This window comes from Cicer arietinum, chromosome 6 (assembly GCF_000331145.2).
Source record: "Cicer arietinum cultivar CDC Frontier isolate Library 1 chromosome 6, Cicar.CDCFrontier_v2.0, whole genome shotgun sequence".
Taxonomy (NCBI): domain Eukaryota; kingdom Viridiplantae; phylum Streptophyta; class Magnoliopsida; order Fabales; family Fabaceae; genus Cicer; species Cicer arietinum.
This window is the reverse complement of record NC_021165.2, coordinates 19743886-19764837: the sequence shown is the minus strand read 5'-3', so window position 1 is coordinate 19764837 and position 20952 is coordinate 19743886. Positions and strand designations below refer to the sequence as shown.

General features: G+C 29.4%; 2 protein-coding genes and 1 long non-coding RNA gene across 4 annotated transcripts; 2 read left to right on the top strand and 1 right to left on the bottom strand.

The window, feature by feature from the left end:
- Nucleotides 1–12296: 12296 nt before the first annotated feature.
- Nucleotides 12297–13971, top strand: LOC101491691 (glucosidase 2 subunit beta). The gene is made up of 6 exons (XM_073370335.1): nucleotides 12297–12455; nucleotides 12541–12654; nucleotides 12877–12896; nucleotides 13018–13093; nucleotides 13525–13707; nucleotides 13793–13971. Exons 1-6 carry the CDS (start codon nucleotides 12359–12361, stop codon nucleotides 13894–13896), a joined length of 594 nt encoding a protein of 197 aa, XP_073226436.1. The 5' UTR covers nucleotides 12297–12358; the 3' UTR covers nucleotides 13897–13971.
- A 92-nt stretch (nucleotides 13972–14063) lies between these two features.
- LOC140920940 (uncharacterized) lies at nucleotides 14064–18532 on the top strand. 2 transcript variants are annotated; one of them, XR_012163695.1, is made up of 4 exons: nucleotides 14064–14154; nucleotides 14240–14383; nucleotides 14963–16747; nucleotides 18176–18532. It is a non-coding gene; the product is annotated as an uncharacterized lncRNA (long non-coding RNA). The 2 variants fall into 2 exon arrangements; XR_012163696.1 differs by lacking the exon at nucleotides 18176–18532 and adding an exon at nucleotides 17895–18032.
- On the bottom strand, nucleotides 16023–18000 carry LOC101492237 (senescence-specific cysteine protease SAG12-like). Its single transcript, XM_004505465.4, has 2 exons — nucleotides 17559–18000; nucleotides 16023–16970 (listed from the first exon to the last, which is right to left on the bottom strand). Exons 1-2 carry the CDS (start codon nucleotides 17998–18000, stop codon nucleotides 16381–16383), a joined length of 1032 nt encoding a protein of 343 aa, XP_004505522.1. The 3' UTR covers nucleotides 16023–16380.
- Nucleotides 18533–20952: the final 2420 nt, after the last annotated feature.

Here is a 20952-nt window from a genome sequence, read left to right as displayed (position 1 = left end):
TCATTCAACTCCGCTAGCTCAACACTTCCTCATTCTCCAAAAGTCAGTAAGGAGCCATCTACGCATAATGCTGCCCCTTCAGTTAAGGACGGTGAAGACTTAGTCTTTGATCTGAACGTATCATATGATCACCACTCTTCAAAAAGTCCTCATAAGAACATACCATCTCAGGTAAGCCTGAACTCTTCTCCTATCTCTCCAAATGTTGCTCAATCTAATTCTGATCCGGATTTACAAGAAAAATCCAAATCTCCTTTGGCTCCACCTTTTGAAAATTTTTCCAAGGATAAGGCTAAAAGTTCAAAATCCAAAAGAGCTCGTAAGGATTCAACCACCAGCATGAAATCGGCAGAAACTAAGAACAAACGGTTTTTAAAGCTTCTAAAGACCATTAGGAAAGACCAAAAGAAGTTGATGGTTACTTTTTCTCACTTTCAAAACACTATCACTCAGTTTGGACTCGTTCTGGAATGGGTTACCAAACACTTGGGTTCATCAGCTGCTGCCCGTGATCAGCCTCCTGTGCTACCGGCCCAGTTCTCTTTTGCCCCTGATTCTACATCTTCATCATCTGAAGATTCATCTTCCGCTGATTGACTCTGTTTTTACTTAGTTTACTTAGTTTATACTTTTTGATGTTGACTTAATTCAGGGGGAGTCAGATTATGAATTATATTTTGTCTTATGTTTAAACTCATATTATGTTTTGCTGACTGTTGTTATGGATGTTTAAACTCAAATTATGTTTGTTGGATGTTATGGCTGAATTCATGAACCTATGGTATTGTGCTTAAGTTGCTGGAATTTTTTTTAGGTGTTTATGAATGATCTATTTACCTCAATATTGCATAATTTCAAAAATTTGCTTTTACTTGAATGTTAAAAGGGAAATTTTTCAAAATTATCACTTGTATGATTGAGGGGGAGTTTAATTATTTCATTCTTACATAAAACAAAAATCATAATCTAAAGAATTTTGTCATCATCAAAAAGGGGGAGATTGTTGAGACAAAATCTCTCTCAATTGGTTTTAATGATAACAAAATTAATTAAAAGATTATGATTGAGTTTAATGACTAATCTGTGCTTTTGAGTGTATTTATATAAGTAAACAGGTTATCATTCATTAAGGAAAAAGAAGAAAAATTCTGAGTTAAATGCTAAGTATGAAAGTGCCGAGGATGGCCTCACGAGCTGGAAGAAACTGCAGTTCAGCATCCTCGCTGTTTTGAATTTATTAATCAAAGGCATAAAAGTATTAAAGAATGAGTTATTTGAATTCATTCAACAAGGGCAGAATAGTATTAAAGAATGAATTGTTTGATTCATTCAATAAAGGCAAAATACTATTAAAAAATGTTTAAAGAAAGGCCTTTGAAGAAAAGTTGCAAGAATGCAAGAGAAAGGTACGAGGAATGATGATACTAGCATGTGCCTATAGTCAATATCTTGAAAAGCTTTCCAAGACATTATGAAAGCAACTTATCATGATAGGCAAAAAGGCTATATGTACCATTATGTGATTAAATAAGATTATAAAGTCAATCTTCAAAAAGGCAACAACAAACAAGCCTTATAAAACTTGATCACATGTCGTAAAGCAAGGAAAGAAGAAAGAAGGCATCACGTGAAGCCTTCACAAAGCCTTAAAGAAAGGAATAAAAAGGACATCACATGTTCTTACAAGGAATTAAATGGAGGAAAGAGAAAAAGCTCACATGTGAAGCTTTGTGAAGCTTTATGAAGCCATTGAAGAAAGAGAATGAAAAGGACTCCACACAATATTCAAACATTAAAGAAAGGAAATAGAAAAGGACAACACATGTCCCCAAGTGCCAAGAAAATAGTACCTCGTACTTGAACAAGGAATGCATATTTTCAAATGAGCTGAATGGCATTTTCGTAAATATGAAGAAAAGCCTTGGTATTTCACAAATGAATTTTCCAACGGTCAAAATAGGCTTGGCTCATGAAATGAACATCACAAGAACTCTATAAATTGCAGCAAGCTGATCTTCAGAAAAATACAACACATTGCATTAAAAAAGATCATAGATCTTAAAGCTTTCAAGAAGCAACACATTATATCTTCATACTTTCTACAAATCCTACATTAGATCTTTGTTTATCTTTTGAGAAAGTATTTAGAATCAATCACTCTCTTATCACACTGTAATTTCCAAGTGAGGTTCACTGGAAAATAGTTGAAATCTGATTGTAAGCTTGGTGAAGCTTGAGAATACACAAGTTGTAATCATCCTCGGTCAGAGGTTGATCTGTTTGAAGAATAGTGAAATCTCACAAGGGTGTGAGGACTGGAAGTAGCCATCTTTGGGTGAACCAGTATAAAAACAGTGTGTGTCAATCTTATATTGCTTCTTAACTCTTTAACTCGTTTTGAATTTGAAAGTTTTGAAAACCCATCCTCGGGCTTGCCATCCTCAGCAAGAGGATAGATTTTAAAACACTTGAAAACTATTTTTAAACAGCAAAATCCCTATTCAACCCCCCTTCTAGTGATATTTAGCTACATCAACATTTTTATGAATTGAAGCTAATTAAACATGCATGATTAATTTTACCTACTATAATTTCTTCATAAAGTTTGACCTCTTCCATGAGATTCAAGTCTTTGAAATACGTGAGTGAAAGTTTCAACAAATTTTGAGGGCAAATTAATATCTTTTGTCTTTTCTAGCTTTAGAGAGCTCTTAATGGCTTCTATTGCTCTACCCCTAGCGCGGAAAGCACTTTCAAACGCAGTTGTAAACACTAGTATGGCTATAATGTGTTTAGCTATTAAGGATTAAACTGGGTACTGAGCTGATTTATGTTTCACCAATCTAGGATGTCAAATTTATCACTTATTTCAACACACTTACTAGAAAAATACCCCTCAAGCTCATTTTGCTGGTCAATTGCATCTTTTCTTTTAAATGGTCTTCCAATGCTTATGCCCTTGCCATTTGAGAAAGATATTGAGGTAAAAATCTTTTTGATGTATGTTTTAATGACAACAAACCTTATGAAATACATGATTAAGTTTTATGAACGGTGGTCTACTAATGATTGCACTTGAGTTTTATTTAAGAAACATGAATTGCATAAGTGATCAAACAAGAAGTCGTTCACTTCATCAAAGTGCATAATTATCCACTTAATAATGAAATAATCTCGAAAAGAATATATCATGTATCAATCATTCAAGAGAATGATTATTACATCTCCAAGATAGCATCTTTATGAAAAAGGTGATCAAATACATTCATATAATAGTAAGTGTCATTATACAAATAATAACAAAAAAAATTATTGGTTTTTAAGGCTAGCTCTAACATTTACAACATAAGTTGTCTCTCTCACATTTACTTTCATAAGCTAACAAATAAATGATAAGATAAATTCATAACAAAATGCATATATTTCTTATATGAATAAAATCAGTGATCAAAAAGTTAATTTTATGTAAAATTTTAATTTTAATTTTAGAGAAAAATATTTTATTAATTTACTAAATATTTGTTGGTATCCATGGATATATGTGAGAAGACGATATCCACAAAAAATATGTCTAGCAGGTACATGTGTAGGTACAATGCGAATATTGGTACCATTTTTATCCAACATGGAGGGTAGCAACTGTATCACCCTGCTTTTTTAACAGCGTGGGTGCATTTTTATTTATTTAAAAAAAATTAATAAAATATTATATTGTAAAACAAACGACAAGAGTAATAAATAATTACATCATATATACAAACAAGCTAAAATAGTTTTTGGACCAATAGTCTACAATATACAAATAGAAAATACACCGGAGCTATGAGACCTATCAGACATTGCTCATACCCCTGGGGTATTCTCGGCAAACACTTGCGCAAAAGTATTGCTTCAAGAATGTTATCTCTTCCATGATCACGTAAAAAAAATAGAACATGGATCCACCAAACAAAATTCAACTGTCAATATATATTATAGATACAGTTATCCCAAAACAAAATAAGTACAACCATCAAAAGAAAGACACTAAGTCTCTATACAACAAAAACTAATATGATCATTCACTAGCAACTACAATAACAAGGGTGACATCCACACACTCTGCAAGTTCCTTCTGACGCAATATCTCACCTCAAAGTAATTTTCTCCTCCTCATCATCCATAGAAGGATTAATCTACTCAGAAGTCACATCCACCCCACAAGATATATTTCCTAGGCTCTCCTACTTGTCCTCACTACCCTCCTCGTATAAGTAGTCCTGCTTGAGATGAGGGTCATATACCAAAGCAGTCGGCGAATGTCGGTCAGAGAAGTCTAATGATATTTTCTTCATCAAGGTAACAGTCGGTGGAACGAACTCGGGTATCATCTAAGGGCAAAACCCAATTTCCACAATAGTATAAAGGGTCACCAACAAAAATTAACAATTAACATTTAAAAGTTATGTCATAAAAACAAGCAATAACCACTTAGCAATTTCGACATGATAACAACAATAACATAACATGTATATACATATATCATATTATAACAAACATGACTCGCGTGTCAAACACCTTATTGCAATGTTTATATGCCAGTGCACATGATTTTGGAATTTCCAAACCCTCATCGAGGGACTTAAATCATAAATGTATCTCATCTCACAGACCAATACTAATTACCGAGGAGTCATCTATCACATATCAACACGATTTACTAGAGTGTAGTCTATCACAAACTTACACGACAAATAAATTATCGTAAGAATAAGAAGAACCAATCAACGAATGGAGCCATCCTATGACCCATCACGATCACAACTAACATCGTGGCCCATCACGGTCATCACTAACATTGTGGTCCATCACGGTCATCACTAATTATGAAATGCATGAACATATTCTGACTTTTTCACAACATCATTATGTAAATGTAGCTATTAAAAGACTCTCGTATTAATACTTATTACACACTAGCAATTTTTCATACTTTTCACATAGCATACTCAAGACATATTATCCTCAATAAAATTAATAACATGTAGCAATATGTATTATCACTCAAAAATCCATCATCACATCAATATTAATCATCACATATTCACACATCAATCACACATATAAGGTCCCAATATGCAAACTAAAAATTTAGAATGAGCCTTTACCTTAGTTATAGTTTTTTCAACAGTTATCACTACCACAATCAAACACAACGAAAAATATCATTTGTGTCGATACCTTCAATCAATTAGTGTTTGACTTAGTCAAATTAATCCTCAAAGCTTTAACTACCTTACAAATCATTTCTTACTCATAACCCTCTTATAGTATATTTTACTAAAAAAGTTTACAATGAGTAATGACTAATAGTATTATTAACTATAACACACTTTCAACATATAAAATATATTTTTAGAAATTAACATTCTTTAACTTTTCGGTGAATTCACTAACAATTTTTTGAAACATTTTAAATTATTCTTCTCAAAAAATTTCACACAACTACAAGTTTTCTCAAATTTGCCATAACTCATTTTTTTTTCTCAAATAATTACAAGTTTGATCAACTATATTTTTTTAAAGTCTAAAAGTTCAACCAAAGCATTTACCTCATAACAACATAATCACATAAAACAAATATCAATGAATATTTTTTCTAATTTCAAAGTTCTAATTCTTTGAAATATTTTAATCCTTTTCAAAATATATATATATTTTTCAATAGAGTTTGTATTTTAATTCATGAAACATGGAATCTTTAAGAAAAAGAATTTCTAACTCAAGACTTTAACCTTTACTTAATAAACTTGAAACTTTTATTAAAATCATGCAAATTTGTCTAAAAAATGAAAGTATACATATACAAGTTTGAAACCACAATTCACTAATTTTTCCTTAAAATACAAGTTCAAAGATTTGATAACATGTATTCATTCTTGCTCATCAATCATAATAACTATTCTTGGAAAGACATAAACTAAGAAAATTATTTTTCTGTATTTACCACAACAACATTAATATTTTAGAGTTCTCTCAACCGCTAACTCGGTGCCATCGGTCTCAATTCCTTATTGAGACTCAATGAGCTAACTACATAAACATAAATATTTATAACAATTTATTCATAACTAAAATTTATCAAACCACAATAAAATTACAAAATTATATATTTTTCGCACACCAAACTTTTAAAATTCAATGATCTATATTATTTTGTTAAAACAAAATAAAATAAATATTTTCCAAATCAAACATACACACACTCGACTATTAAAGCACCAAAATTTTTGAGTTAATAAAGAACTATAAAGTTTTTCTTTTCAAACTCAGTCCAAGAGTAATTAAAAAAGTAACATTTTAAACTCTAAACATTTTAATTTCAATATAATTTTTTGCTTAAACTCTTTAACTTAGTTAAATTTTGAATTTTTTCACAACTTTAACAACTCTAATTTTTTTTTGTAAAATTTCGACTTTAGTTCAAACTCATTTATTTGCAAATAACTCATTACGTAACTCAAACACATCAAAAATTAATTTTTTTTAACCATTACTAACAAAATTATCATCATCATCAACAACAACAACAACACAACAACCAATGATTTGTTAAGAACTCAAAAATTTCACTCATCCCTCACCGTATAAAGTTTACGAATTTAGGAAAAAAAGAAGGAGGAAGTTGTTGAGACAAAATTTCAATTTAATATTTTGATGAAAACAAATAAAAAGTTAATTAATAATTCTAATTATGATTCTAAATGTTTTGGTATTTAACATGTGCATTTGAGTGTGTTAAAATAAGATAGGTATCAAACATTACAAAACAGATTTCATTAAAATCAAAGAAAGCAAAAGCAGTAAAACGAAGATTGATCTTGAAGTAGTTATGGAAAACGAAGATTGATCTTGAAGTAGTTATGGAAATCGAAGAACGATCTTCGTTTTTGGCAGAAACAAGAATAATCAGTTTCTTTGTTAGAGATTGGATCTTGGAAGCTTTATTCATCTCATATCTCCATCAAAGAATAAGCAAGGATCAATCTAAGTCATAATCATTTCAGAATTCGAAGGATCAAATATATGCTTCATAAAAAGCTTAAAACAAGACCATTCTTCAAGTGAGGCAATTGCAAGTACAAAGTTGCAAGTTGTAAAGTACATTGTTGATTGTACTTTCAATCTAGACCTGCACACATGACTGAAAAACAAGCAATCATCTCAAACAACTGACACAATCACAAGTACAAGTTAGCTCATCACCAACAAATTCGAAGAACGATTTTGGATGTCAAGAACGTTCCTGGATTTAGCATAATCACTCTTGCTTTATGACTGGCTTTTTCCAACCACTCCTTAATGACAGTTGGCCCTATTTCAACGGACATATGAGTTGTCCTAAAGCTCAATTAAAGATTATAAATATAGCTTGAAGATAAAGAACAAGACACAACTCAAAGTGCCAAGCAAAACGCCAATCATTTCAATCATACTCAAGCTTGTCAAAATCGTTCTCAAGCTTGCAGTTCATTTCTTTGTGTTGTGTTAGAATCAGTAATAACTGAGTTCTAAATACAGAATCTATTTCTCAAACAAAAGTTGAGCAATACTTAGATTTTAATACTCTTAAAATCATTAATTTGTAACTCAAGGCTATTTTGATAACATAGCTTGATAGGTGTGTAAAAATCCTTTTAGGCTCTAAAAGATAGCTTGCAAAATCCTTTCTGAAATAGTGTAAGGTAAACATGTGAAAAATCCTTTCTAAGTAGAAAGGTAGAAATTGTGTAAAGATCAAGATTGATCCGTGAAAACCAAGAACGACCTTTGTCTGAACACTTAGTGTAAAATTTCACATTTGTGAGGACTGGACGTAACCCGTGTTTGGGTGAACCAGGATATATGCTTGTGTGATATCTCTATCTCTATCTCTATCTCTATTTATTATACGCTTTACAATCAATTTTTATATTGATAAAATTGATATTGTTGTTTTACACTAACCAAGATCAATCTTCGTTTATAACCAAGATCAATCTTGAGTTAAACTTTCAATTTTTAAACAGGAATTTTAAAAAGAGGCAATTATAATTCAAACCCTTCTTCTTTATAATTGATATTTTTACTTTAGAAGTAAGTGTCTCACATCAAATAAATTAGCTCACAAGCATTACCTTGTAGAAATGAGCAACTTTTCTTCCTAACACTTCTTGAATAGAAGTGAGTTTGCTTTTTTCTTAGATTCATATATATATATATATATATATATATATATATATATTATTAACTCTAACAAAATGTATTTTTGGTACTTAATTCACAAAATAAAAAATTGGGCTAAATGTCTAAGCAATTCAACACAAATTACACTAAAATTGCATAAATTATAGTTTACAAAATTCAGGGTCTTACAACAACAGACTAGTACCCATGTTTGCCTAGTTGACATCCCTACTCAAGAACTTTACCGTCATCTATTTTTGAATACATAAAAAATTATAAATGACATTTATTTTGAAATAAATTATTTTTACTAAAGTGACACTTATTATAAAATAGATAGAGTAGTTGAGTTTTTATTTGATATTTTTCAAATCATTGAAAAAATAATAATATTACTTTCGTCCTTTATACGAGCAGTCGTTTATTTTTATTTTTTATTTTTTTACTCTTATTAAGAAAAGTTGATAATGTAGTTAATATATTTGTTTTATTTGTTATTTTTCATAAAATAACTCTTCTATTTGAATGTATTAAATTTTACTTTTTATATTTCAAAAATATTAGTAGTATTAATAAGGAGTATGTATAAGAAAAAAATAATAAATGAATGTTTATATTTAAAGACGATTTTTTTCTAGAGTGTTTATAATTAGAAAAAGATGTAGTACTATATATCACAATAAAATAACACACAAAAAAGGAAATTTATGAAGAATAATGTTAGTTAGACACTTTTTCAATATATTTTTTTTAAGTGATTAAAATTCACATAGATCTTATCAAATTTATACGAGATCAACATAATTTGATGAAACATATATAAATTTTAATCGACAAAAAATAACATTATCAAAAACTAATGTATTAAAAAATATGTATTAAATAGTGTGTTACTGGTTCTTAATTGAAAATTAACATTGATGAGTAGTCTGTGTATTATAAGTTTTTGTTTTTATTTCTTTATATAAAATATTATAGGATTTGTTTTTAAACTCCACACATCGTAACTCCCACCATTTCTCAAAAGTAATACTAGTATATAATTTTTTAGATGATTATTGGTTTTGTTTTAATTCGATGATAATTCCTCATTTAAATAATTTCAATAATTCATTTTTTAACACAGTTTAATAAGTGAAGTCTAAAAACAAAATAAAAGGGAGAAAATGTGCCTATATTACCACTCTCTTTAGTAAACATCAAAATTTATTCTTTTAAAATAAAATGAATTACCTCTACTATCTACAGACCAAAACACTATCAATTTTATTAATTTTACAATTTAATCAATGAAATTTTAATATTAATAGCATTTTTTTATCTTAATGCTCCCTCGGTCTTTGGTCTTTGATTTAATATTATATTTTTGTTTCAAAATTTTGATTTTTTTTTTTAAATTAATATGATGATGTTTTTTTTTTACTTTTGAAAACTAAAAAACTAAAAAACATAAATTAAATAAATTTTATCTTTATTTAATGAATAACAGATAAAAAATTGTTTAATACGTGTATATGTAAAAGAATCAAAATTCAGAAATTGAATACTCCTAGTAGAAGTAAGTTTGATTAATAGTTAAGTTGGTTATAGACTCATGGATAGAGAGCGGGTGAGATTCACCCAAACAAAATTTGAAGTTTAAATTGCATAGAATTTTAAATTACGAAAAGGACCTCGAATAAACACGTTCGTAATTAATTAATTTAAATAATTAAAATATTACTCCTTCAGTCCCTTTTTATCTTTGATATAATATTTATTTTTAAAAAATCAAAATATAATTAATGATTTTTTTATATAATTATAAAATATGAATTAAATAAATTTTATTTTTACTTATAATAAAAGATAAAAAAATAAATTAATATAAGTTTATTATTTTTTAAAATATATATGGAATATTAAAAGGACCACATTTAAAAATAAATAAAATACTAATATTATATCATCATAGAATATATATGATTATCATCGTTATATTCATGCTCATGTCCCATCACCACTATTTTGCGGGTCTAAATGTACATATTACTTTTTGAGTTGTGTTATTGTTGATAGAAGGGAATATTAGAATAGATAGGCCGATAAATCGTGCAGTAAATATGTGAAATGTCTTATAAATTATAAATAACTGTCATTATTATTTTAGGTCTGCAATACATTTCTTTTTAATTTAACTTTATAAATTGAAGACCTTTTTATTTGAGATCATCCGCTCTCAAACCACAACCTCACCCAAACTATAAAATAATTATGCCTAATTTTTCTTCAAAAATCCTAAATATTAATATCATCCATCTGATCAACATAATTTAATTCACCGTCGTCCTTAATATTAATATATATTGATATTGCTCCATCAAATTACAATCACATTTGAAACAAAAACTAAAAAATAGATAAATTAATTATACAAACACACACAAAAATATTGATGCGGAGATGAAAAATAATAATAAGTAAGGATGTTAAAAAAATGAAATTGTGGAGATGTACAATAATAATAAAACACAATGAAATTGTGGAGATGTAAAACAATAATAAGTATTAAAGTAAATTTGAGAAATTTGTTGAAAATAAAGTTTTTGGATTCTTTTGAATTTATGAATTTTTTTTATAATTGATTTGGTTAATACATGTATTTGGAAGAGAGCATATAATATTTATATTCATGTAGAAGTTAACGAATAATTTCCTCTTTTATTATTGTATATATATTGTTAAAGTCATTTTCAAGATTATAAAAATTCAAAAATTATGTTCATTTTATCAAACACTACCTATCATACATATTTCAAATACTAAATATCACAATAAATTGATTATGCATGATATTTTTTCAACATCATACCATATTCAAATTATTGTTTAAATTTAAATTTAACAAAATATAATTTTCCAATTTCAATTAATCAATGATTAAAATTAAACACATAATTAAATTTTAAAAATATACTAAAAGAAAGTAACTGTAGGAAGGTAGCTCTGAAGAAATTTTCGTAACAATTCTAACTATAAATATAGATATTTTAGACTCTGCGTAAAAGTCGTTATAAAAGATGTTCATTCTTCAGTTAAAATATTATTTACTTTTGTTTGTTATTGAAATTTTATATTTCTGTTTATGAGTATAGGAGATTCTGATTTATCAACCGAATTTTCCCTTTCATATTTTTTTTTCAATTTCTTTTTTCAAAACTATAAGCTTCCAAACCAAAAAATTTAATTCTAATCGTGCGTCAAGGAAATAGGAGCTGCCAGAACATTGATATGATAATAATATCACTTTGTGGAGTTCTCAACATTTAAAATCACATGGTTTTACTAATAAACAATATGATGCACACAACAAATTAACGAACATGCAATCACAAAGTAAAACAAATAAATAACATAACCGTAAATAGACAATTAACCAAGAAAGAGAGTTTAAAAATCATTATATACCAAATATAATGTAATGATAAGTTAGTCATATATTCAATTCCAAGCAAAAAAAAATATTTAACAAATCCATTTAACAAATTATAAATCTATAAATCATTCAATGCTTGTATATGTCCTTCAGATATGCACAATCTAGAATTTAGAAATTAAAGTATCTCGAGTGAACGTATCTCTCCCAAACAATTGACATATTTATGGAGTTATGGTATATGCCTCCGTCTTCATAATCATCAATGACATCATAGCCAAAAACTTAATGTATTTACGATAGTAATAATATACTTTAGGAAATTTGTACTTTAAACTAAGGATTCATACTTACACCGTTAAAATAAAACAGAATCCATGCATCTCTTCTCCCATTTAGCGGTCTTGAGATCGATCGACTTTTCAATAATTTAGTTTTGAAAAAATAAATAGTAAGAAGTTTTAACTTGCTTATAAATTATTTTTAAAGTATTAGAAGATTGAAGAATTGTTTTTATGATATTTATAGTTGCAAAAATGATTTTTAGGGTGGTGAAAAATCTATATAATTGAATTTATTAGTTTGGAATTTTGACAGTGAGAGAAGTGCATTCTATTTGTAAATGAGTTGTAAGTCCAAAAATGGTTTATTATTAGTATTAAAATAAAATTTATTTAGACAAGTGAAATAAATAAGTTAATTAGAGGTTTGACTGTGTGTTGGTAAGGTAAGATCGAAATGGAGTCGTATAGCTTCCACTCGGCATCTTTTCTTCTTCTCGCTTCTGCCGTATGTTGCTTTTCACACCCTTCTCTCCTCGGCGTTCACCCTCTAGGTAGGTATCCCCTTTCAACTGCTTTTTTGGTTTTTTTTTTTTGTGATTTTGATTATTTCTGATGAATTGTGTTTTTGTGGTTCAGATGAGAAATATTATACCTCTCATCTCATCCAATGTAAGGATGGATCAAAATCCTTCTCCAGTGACCGTCTCAACGACAACTTCTGTGATTGCTCTGATGGCACTGATGAACCTGGTATGTATGTATGTATGTATGTATGCCTAGTAGTGGTTAAAATTACCACTAATATTTTCTATTTTTAATTCCATGAACACTAGTGTTTCTTTATTTTTCAATCTATGTAAACATACATACTTACACAGAGATATACATGCAGATGCATCTTTGTGTCAAAATCATGAGGTGGATTTTTATAATAACTTGTTAGGAGGTTGTTTGTTGTTCATTTATGTGCAGGAACTTCAGCTTGTTCAGCATACACAGAGATATACATGCAGATGCATCTTTGTGTCAAAATCATGAGGTGGATTTTTATAATAACTTGTTAGGAGGTTGTTTGTTGTTCATTAATGTATAGGAACTAAAGCTTATCCCGCAGGGAAGTTTTATTGCAGAAACCTAGGAAGCAAGCCACAGTTTATAGTTTCTTCTCATGTTAATGATTGTTATTGTGGTAAACATTTTCTCCTAGTTTACTGTTCTGGTCTTTCATTGGCATTTTATTCTCTTGAGGCATTCATTTATTTGAAAACCATGGATTGTCTGTGGTTCCCTTTGAAATTGTCTGGATGAAGATCAAATAACACGTTAATCTCCATATTTATCACTTGGAAATGGAACAAAGTAGTCTGTGTAGTGATAAATGTATCAAATTTTGGTTCGCTTTTTCTTACTGGTCTTTACCCAATTTAAACTCATTATTTATCAGATTAATTAGCTTGTAAATATGAATTGTCTAATAATAGTAAGTCGTGACTAATCTTGTTTAACATTTCACATAAAGTGAATTGGCGATGAAATTTACTTCTCTGGTGAAACTAGGTATTTAGGCTTTTTCTTCTGCTTTCAACTTTAAGTTACAATTTTCATTCAATATTGCTGCAGATTGTTGTGATGGGAGTGATGAATATGATGGAACCATTCAGTGTCCCAACACATGTGTCATGGGTGGGAATGCAGAGAACATGTATGGCAATTATAATTCAAAAGTAAGTGATCTGGGTGTTTTTTCTGAAAAAGAAACAAAAAATGGAGTGAAGTCAGAGGAATCAGTTCACAACCTTAATGGTAACTTACTAGTTTTTATTCAATAATCAACTTTTTCATGTGTTTAAAATTTTGGGTAAATATAAATCGGAAGTTGTTGGTTTAGGTTTGAAGTTGGCAATTATTCTACAAGTGGTTGTAGTTATTTTTCTGGTTTTCCTCTGGAGTTTTCGTTGCCACACCAGATATAGGAGGAGGCGTTCCCGCTGAATTGAAAGAGACCATGGTGTTTACATGATATGGAACTGTGGTAATATTTTAAATATATTCTTCATTCTCCTTTTTTTAGTACTTATTGATTATGAATTGGTAATGTCAGATGTTGTTTCATCTGTTATAGGAACTTTCCACAGATTTTTAAGAAAAAATGGAAAGAGTATAATTCAAAAGTAAGTGATCTGGGTGTTTTTTCTGAAAAAGAAACAAAAAATGGAGTGAAGTCAGAGGAATCAGTTCACAACCTTAATGGTAACTTACTAGTTTTTATTCAATAATCAACTTTTTCATGTGTTTAAAATTTTGGGTAAATATAAATCGGAAGTTGTTGGTTTAGGTTTGAAGTTGGCAATTATTCTACAAGTGGTTGTAGTTATTTTTCTGGTTTTCCTCTGGAGTTTTCGTTGCCACACCAGATATAGGAGGAGGCGTTCCCGCTGAATTGAAAGAGACCATGGTGTTTACATGATATGGAACTGTGGTAATATTTTAAATATATTCTTCATTCTCCTTTTTTTAGTACTTATTGATTATGAATTGGTAATGTCAGATGTTGTTTCATCTGTTATAGGAACTTTCCACAGATTTTTAAGCAAAAATGGAAAGAGAGCAAGTTCGTAAAAAGAGAGAATAAAACACTTTTGTCATCCAATTGAAATCACCATTTTGTGTTATATCACGATTCCCTTCGACCATGGTACCTATTAGTGGTTGCTATTGCTATTGGTTTTTATTTCTTTTTACCCAATGTTCTCTTATTTCTTAAACTTTCATGATACCTTTTGTCGTTTCCAATGCTTGCGTTTGTGTCAGTGCTTCATAATTGTTAACCATTGGTGCTATATAGTTGGTAGGTCCTTGTGTAGTTGTGTTGTTTGCATTTTCCTGCATGTAAGGGTGCCATTTTGTACAATATGTTGGAGAAAACATTGATACTTTATCAATGCTTGACCACTATTATGCACTTCTTTTGTTGTTGTCTGCATTTGTGTATGATGTATTCTTCTATTCGTTTGCCTATATTGATCAATTTAAGTATCTTTTTGACAAACCTCTGCAGGTTTCATGTTTTTTACGGTACAAGATACTCCAGAACTATATAAAATTATCAATAATGGTGATTGGATCAACAATGAACTATATATTTTCTTTCTCATTTCCACCCTTTTTTGAACCATTGTCCTTCAGTTGCCCATTGTCATCATTACAAAACCTTGGGCAGGCAGTGTTAGAGCTAAAGCAAAAATAATGAACCATGAGAAAATTCCCAACTTTGTCATTTCTTTGCAGTGCGGCAAAATATTGAATCCTTATTTTACCCCTTGTCATCCTACCCAACCCAGAGTGCAAATTATTGGTGAAATGCTGCAATCTTTAATTCCTCTCATACCTCACTGTAGGCACCGTCGAGCCTATTCCTAGTTCCTACATTATTTTTTAAATCTTCCAAAGCTTTCATACCCTCTCTCTTGCTCTTGTTATCTGCCAATGGACTCTACGTTCTGGTCATGCTCGACTGCCAAACCTACATACTTCTCTAATATGTTTGGTTGTAGCATTAACACTTGTCTAATTCTATATCTAATATTTTGCTTGAGATGCAAAAATCAGATATCTTGACTGTTGGACTTGTAATTTTCCTACTATCATCTATGTACCGTTTGATCAGCTGGTGGATGCACTCAAACACCTGAAGGGCGTGGGTAGAGCAGGATATGTTACTGATTTAGAGAGTTACAGCATTGTTTTATAGGTAATTCAGAAGTACATTTTGAGGCAATGAACTTTATGAAGCAAATGGTGAAATCTGGGTTGAGTCCAGGACAAGTTAAATTATTGGCAGAACTATGGTCAGAAAGGGAAATATGGAAAGCTTGGCATTATTCATTTCCTGAAGATAGTTTTACCATGTTGGATTTGAATTTTTGAAGGTTACGATGTGTGGCTGAATGGTTGTTGTCTGTTGATTGTTTGGCGAGTGCACCAAATTGCAACAATAGTACAGAAATTTAGATTATGTTATGTTAGCAGTCTACCTTTTTTTTTTCTTTCAAATCTTGCTCTATTTGAAAAATCAATTAAAGTTGGTTTGAAACATCAAATTAATAAGCAAATGAAAGAAGAAAAAAAATTGCGACATTGAAGCCAAATCAGTCATTGCTTTGGTTTTACTACTACTTATTACTTCTAAGAAAGCTAGTTTGTCATATAGAATCAAATTACTCAACCTTTTTTATCTCCCCTATCATTAGAGTTATATCATAATTTACAAAGAGCACCACTCTTGTCTTTTACTTCTAATGGAAGCAGCTGGAATGAGTTCATCGTGATTTTCTGCATGATGGACTTTTTCTTTCTTTCTTTCTTTCTGATAAATCATTATGACATTAACTAAATGTTTCCCTTTTATAGTCTAACTTTGAAGTATAAGTAAATTTGTTGAGGTGATATTCAATGATTGCAGGTTATTCAGCTAAACTACGCCACAGGGTAGCTAGCTAGCTTGGCAATGCCACACAAGCCATCTTTATCGAATGTATCACGCTTAATCTTCATATAGCCAGATTCGCCCCACTCAGTACCCCATGAATTCTTCACAATCCAGTACTTGTCACTATTTACTTCTCCATACCCAACCACAGTCACAGCATGATTGAGTTGCTTTCCACAAATGCCAGAGAAAACACCTTCCGAATAAAGCTGAAACGAATAACCTCCTGCATCAATTGCAACAGAGACAGGTTGATGAGAAGCTGCAGCTTTAAGCTTAGCCTCGTTTTCAGCAGGCACTTCTTCATATCCGCTTATACTCACAGCATGATGTGCAGCTTTTTCCTTGTTACAGGTACCATCTACACCTTCATAAGGATACTCTTTCTCAGTGGTTAGTCCACCATTTTTTACGATGAATGTAAATGCTGTTTCCATTAAACCACCTTCGCAGCCTTGGTTACCATTTTTAACATCACAATCTACCAGTTCTTGTTCAGACAGAGACACCAACTCCCCTGTTTTTATTTTGTGGATGCCTTCTACAGCTGCAACTGCAGAAAATGCCCAACAACTTCCTGCATACATAAAGACATAACTTCATAGTAGTTAAAACATGTCTCAACAGACAAATCGAGACCATCTTCAAAGAATGATCCTTAAATTAAAACATCAATGTTTCTTACAATACCAAAGTTAAAAGTTAAGAAAGAATGTTCCTTAAGCCATGTCTCTTTGATTTGCTTTGCTCTTTTCAAGGAATTCAATTACTTGATCAAGCTCCAAAATCAATGTGATCAAGGCGGTGGATATCTTGAAGTTCTAAAAGAGAATTTAAGCCATGTTTGGATAACTTAATTAAGCGCTTATAACATAAACGTTGAAGTGTTTATGTATAAACTATTTCTATAACAAAAGATAAAATAAAATTGTTTTCATGTAAGTTATAAGTTGTTTTTATAAGCTATCTTAGAAAGTTTACAAAAATAAACTAAAAATAATTGATGGACATGTCATAAGTTGTTTCTATAAACTCTCTCAAACAGTCTTAAATTAGTCAATTCAAATATGCTCTTATTTTAAAAAAATGTTTAGTTACATAGCATGAAATGCAAAATCTGGTGAAACTGAAATAAATAATTTGATACTTAACAAGAAAACATTACCACATTGGCCTTGATCCTTAACTTCAGTGACTGCTCCCTCCTTCCTCCAATCCTTGCTGTCTGGAATATCCCCATGTTCATCATACCTGAACCCTGTATGTGAATGCAACCTAGTACTTAAGCCCATATAAGTACTTCTAAACTCTTCATTTGTAAGATCTGCAAATTTATTGTCTGTGAGATTGTAGGAGTTTTTTTGTAAGTTTATGCACTTTATGTACTCAACATTTGCTTGGTAAACGCCAAAACGGACTTCCCATTCTTCATTATCTTTGTATTTTCGACCGTGTCGTTTAAGCCAACCTTGAAACCTCTTCCTTAATACTTCTATGTCAGATGATTTATGTTTGTGAGTTGGAGGACATTCGCTTGCAGTTATACATGTATTAAACACCATGAGAAGACTGAAGATAGTGGTGGTTAATATTGTAGTTGTTGTCATTATAGCTAGTTGTCAATGCAAATGAGAATGGGAACATGCATTCTTATTTATCATCACATAAACAAACATTGTGTCATGTTATTTTCTTTACGCATTGCAATACATGTACAGTTGTGTTTGGAGGTGTTTCAAATACACAAATATCTTATTCTCTCCATGTTTTTCGTGCTTGCAGGTTTTAAGAACACAAAACAAGGGTTTTATTTCACACTTCATTTTCTATGCGTGACCTTATAATAGTGTTACGTATTGGTCCTTTATTGCTTAAGGTCTTACAGTTCAAACAATTAATATTTGACATATAAATGTTGGTATGATAATTTGTCATCAATATGTAAATAATTCCAATTAGCGAGGAGTCTAATTTTTAGAAATCAAATTTGTTGAATCACCGAATGTATCAAACAAAGGTTAAAAAGAAAACAAGGAATCCTTAGCCTGTATTAGAAATCAAATTAAGGGAAAGGTACAAAAAACCATATTGAATTCTATACTTTTCTAAATAGGAGCTACAACTTTATTTATGTCCTAATTAATCTTCAAACTTATTAACGATCAACAGATTTCTAACAGTCACTCCTTATTAACACTGAACCATTAGTACAAAATTATTTTAAAAACTATTAAATTCGTTTTGAGTTTGTTAAATAAAAAAATAAGGTTGGAATTTTAAAAGATCCATAATATTTAAAAAAAAAAAAATCAATGGTTTAGATTTGATAATAAGAATAAAAGGTTGGAATTTGTTTATCACTAGGGAGTTAACCTAAAGTTGAAAGCGACATATTATAATAACAGTTTTTTTTCTTCGGTTTTATTATACTTTACCTTAAATTGATAGCATTATGGATTCTAAAATCGATTCTTTAAAAGCTAAGTTAGTAAGTTACACAAAAAAATATAAATAAATAAGTATTTTATTTATTTATCCAGTTAAGTGATTAACGAATAATGGGGGACAAGCAAGTTAGACAGCTAACTTGTGATGATATTTGAATTATTGATGAAGGAAAAAGACAACAAATATTCGGGATTTTTCCTTATAGATTAGTTACGATTCCTCTGTTTTGAAGTAGTTAGGATTCCTCTCATGTCAACCTAGCTATTCCACTTAATTAGTGTTTCCTGTGAAATGTGATCATTTTAGCAACTGATTATCTCTTTAAGTCCTCACATTTTTATATAATTTAATTATGTATTGTCAGTTAAAAAATATATTAACTGAGAGTTTAAGTTTGTAATCAGGGTTTTAATATATATGATTTTTTGTCAAATAATTTTAATGACTAAATTCACGCACATTAAATATAAAAAAGTGAAAAATTTTGAATTTGAAATTATAATCCGTATATTGATGCATTTGCAACTATCAATTGAGTTTTATTTACACGACAAAATATTTATTGTCATTTGTTAATTAAATATTTTGTTATACATTAAATTATCTTATATCAACTTATAATAACTCATAATGGAGTGTTTGAATTTATTTGGCCTACAAATAGGTGTTCAGTATAATTGTATAAATATTGATCAGACCATTTAATTATTATCATATGATAATTAATATTTTACTTTAAAGAGTAAGTTATATTTGATTTAAAGGAATGTTATTTCACATAGTAGTGTATATTTTTTTCTAACATGTTATTATAGGTATGAAGGATTAATTGTCATTCAATAACTATTAATCTGTATGTTGTTCGCATAAAATGAGCTCTCTACTTTCAACATAATTTTTTTCAGAATTTATGTCTACTTGTTTAAATGTGAGAATCTCTTGCCACTCAAACTAATTATATTTTCGTGTGAGTTTGTAAACTTAATCTAATTTGTTTTTGTTAGATAGTGTTGGTAACATTTTTCTTTGGTTTTGTTTGTGATCTTTTCATTTGAGTGCAATTTATTTTTTATTTTTTATCTTAGAAAAGATGATAAATTTTATCATAATTAACTTATATAATTGCGAGGTTTTAGATTCGAATTCAGAACAAAACGTCTAACCTAACAATATTGACATTTGACAGTTGAACTAAGACTTAAAGACGAGTACAAGAGTCTTTTTGTTTATCATCTAGTGTGATGTTTTTATTTTTCATTTTGTTGCGATGTTCATTTAGTTCATATTAAAAGTTCAACTTTGACATAATATAAATTCAATTAATGACTTTAATATCGTTAACATTACAACTTTTGAGGCAAAAGTATTCTAAATATTTTAATTTTGTCACATTTGTAGATATTTTGATCGTTCTACGTAATTAATGTGGATGTTGAGAGTTTGCATAATTTTTCTTTATTTTAGTGATTTTAAATTGTATTGTTTTCGATCATTATAATTTTTATTAATTTGATTTGATAATTTTTATAATTAAAAAATATTGAATTAAGTTAAAAAAAGATCAGAGTAATAAAACATTAAAATAACATAAAATATAAATAATTAAGTAATAAATTAATAATACAAGGTTTTTCTTGTTTACTGCTTGGTGGTTGATACAGAGCGTAAAATTAAAAGATTTCACCAAATTCATAAAGGGAATACCATGTTAAACAATAACCGTGTTTTTTTGTTGTTGAAATTAACAAGAGCGTGTTAAATGTTCTTCAAAGATATATAAATTTGACTTTGCCTAAATTTGGGGTTTTAATTAGTGGTATAATATTAAAAGGACTATAAGAATTGAACTTCAAGCCCTTTTCATACGGATATTAGTGGTATCAATCTTAATTATCAATTGAGCCTTTTTCGCAATTACGTTAGTATTATTTGCGGTATAAAGAGGAGGTCGGAGAAGACAAAATCCATCTTACACATAGATGCTACAGATTAAAAATTTGGGTCATTTGGTGGTGTATTTTTGAAGTGGAGGAACTAGGTAAATTATTGAAGATAAAATGTAAATAAAAAATAGAAATAAACATAGTGTCATATATATGGAATATGTATTT

What these genes read in the sequence shown, in the direction of transcription:
- LOC101491691 (XM_073370335.1), top strand. Translation starts at nt 12,359, where the DNA reads ATGGAGTCGTATAGCTTCCACTCGGCATCTTTTCTTCTTCTCGCTTCT. An exon ending in TGATGGCACTGATGAACCTG is followed by an intron (nt 12,655 to 12,876) that starts GTATGTATGTAT and finishes ATTTATGTGCAG; the next exon opens with GAACTTCAGCTTGTTCAGCA. An exon ending in ATCAGTTCACAACCTTAATG is followed by an intron (nt 13,708 to 13,792) that starts GTAACTTACTAG and finishes TTGTTGGTTTAG; the next exon opens with GTTTGAAGTTGGCAATTATT.
- LOC101492237 (XM_004505465.4), bottom strand. Translation starts at nt 18,000, where the DNA reads ATGACAACAACTACAATATTAACCACCACTATCTTCAGTCTTCTCATG. An exon ending in TAAGGATCAAGGCCAATGTG is followed by an intron (nt 16,971 to 17,558) that starts GTAATGTTTTCT and finishes TTATGTATGCAG; the next exon opens with GAAGTTGTTGGGCATTTTCT.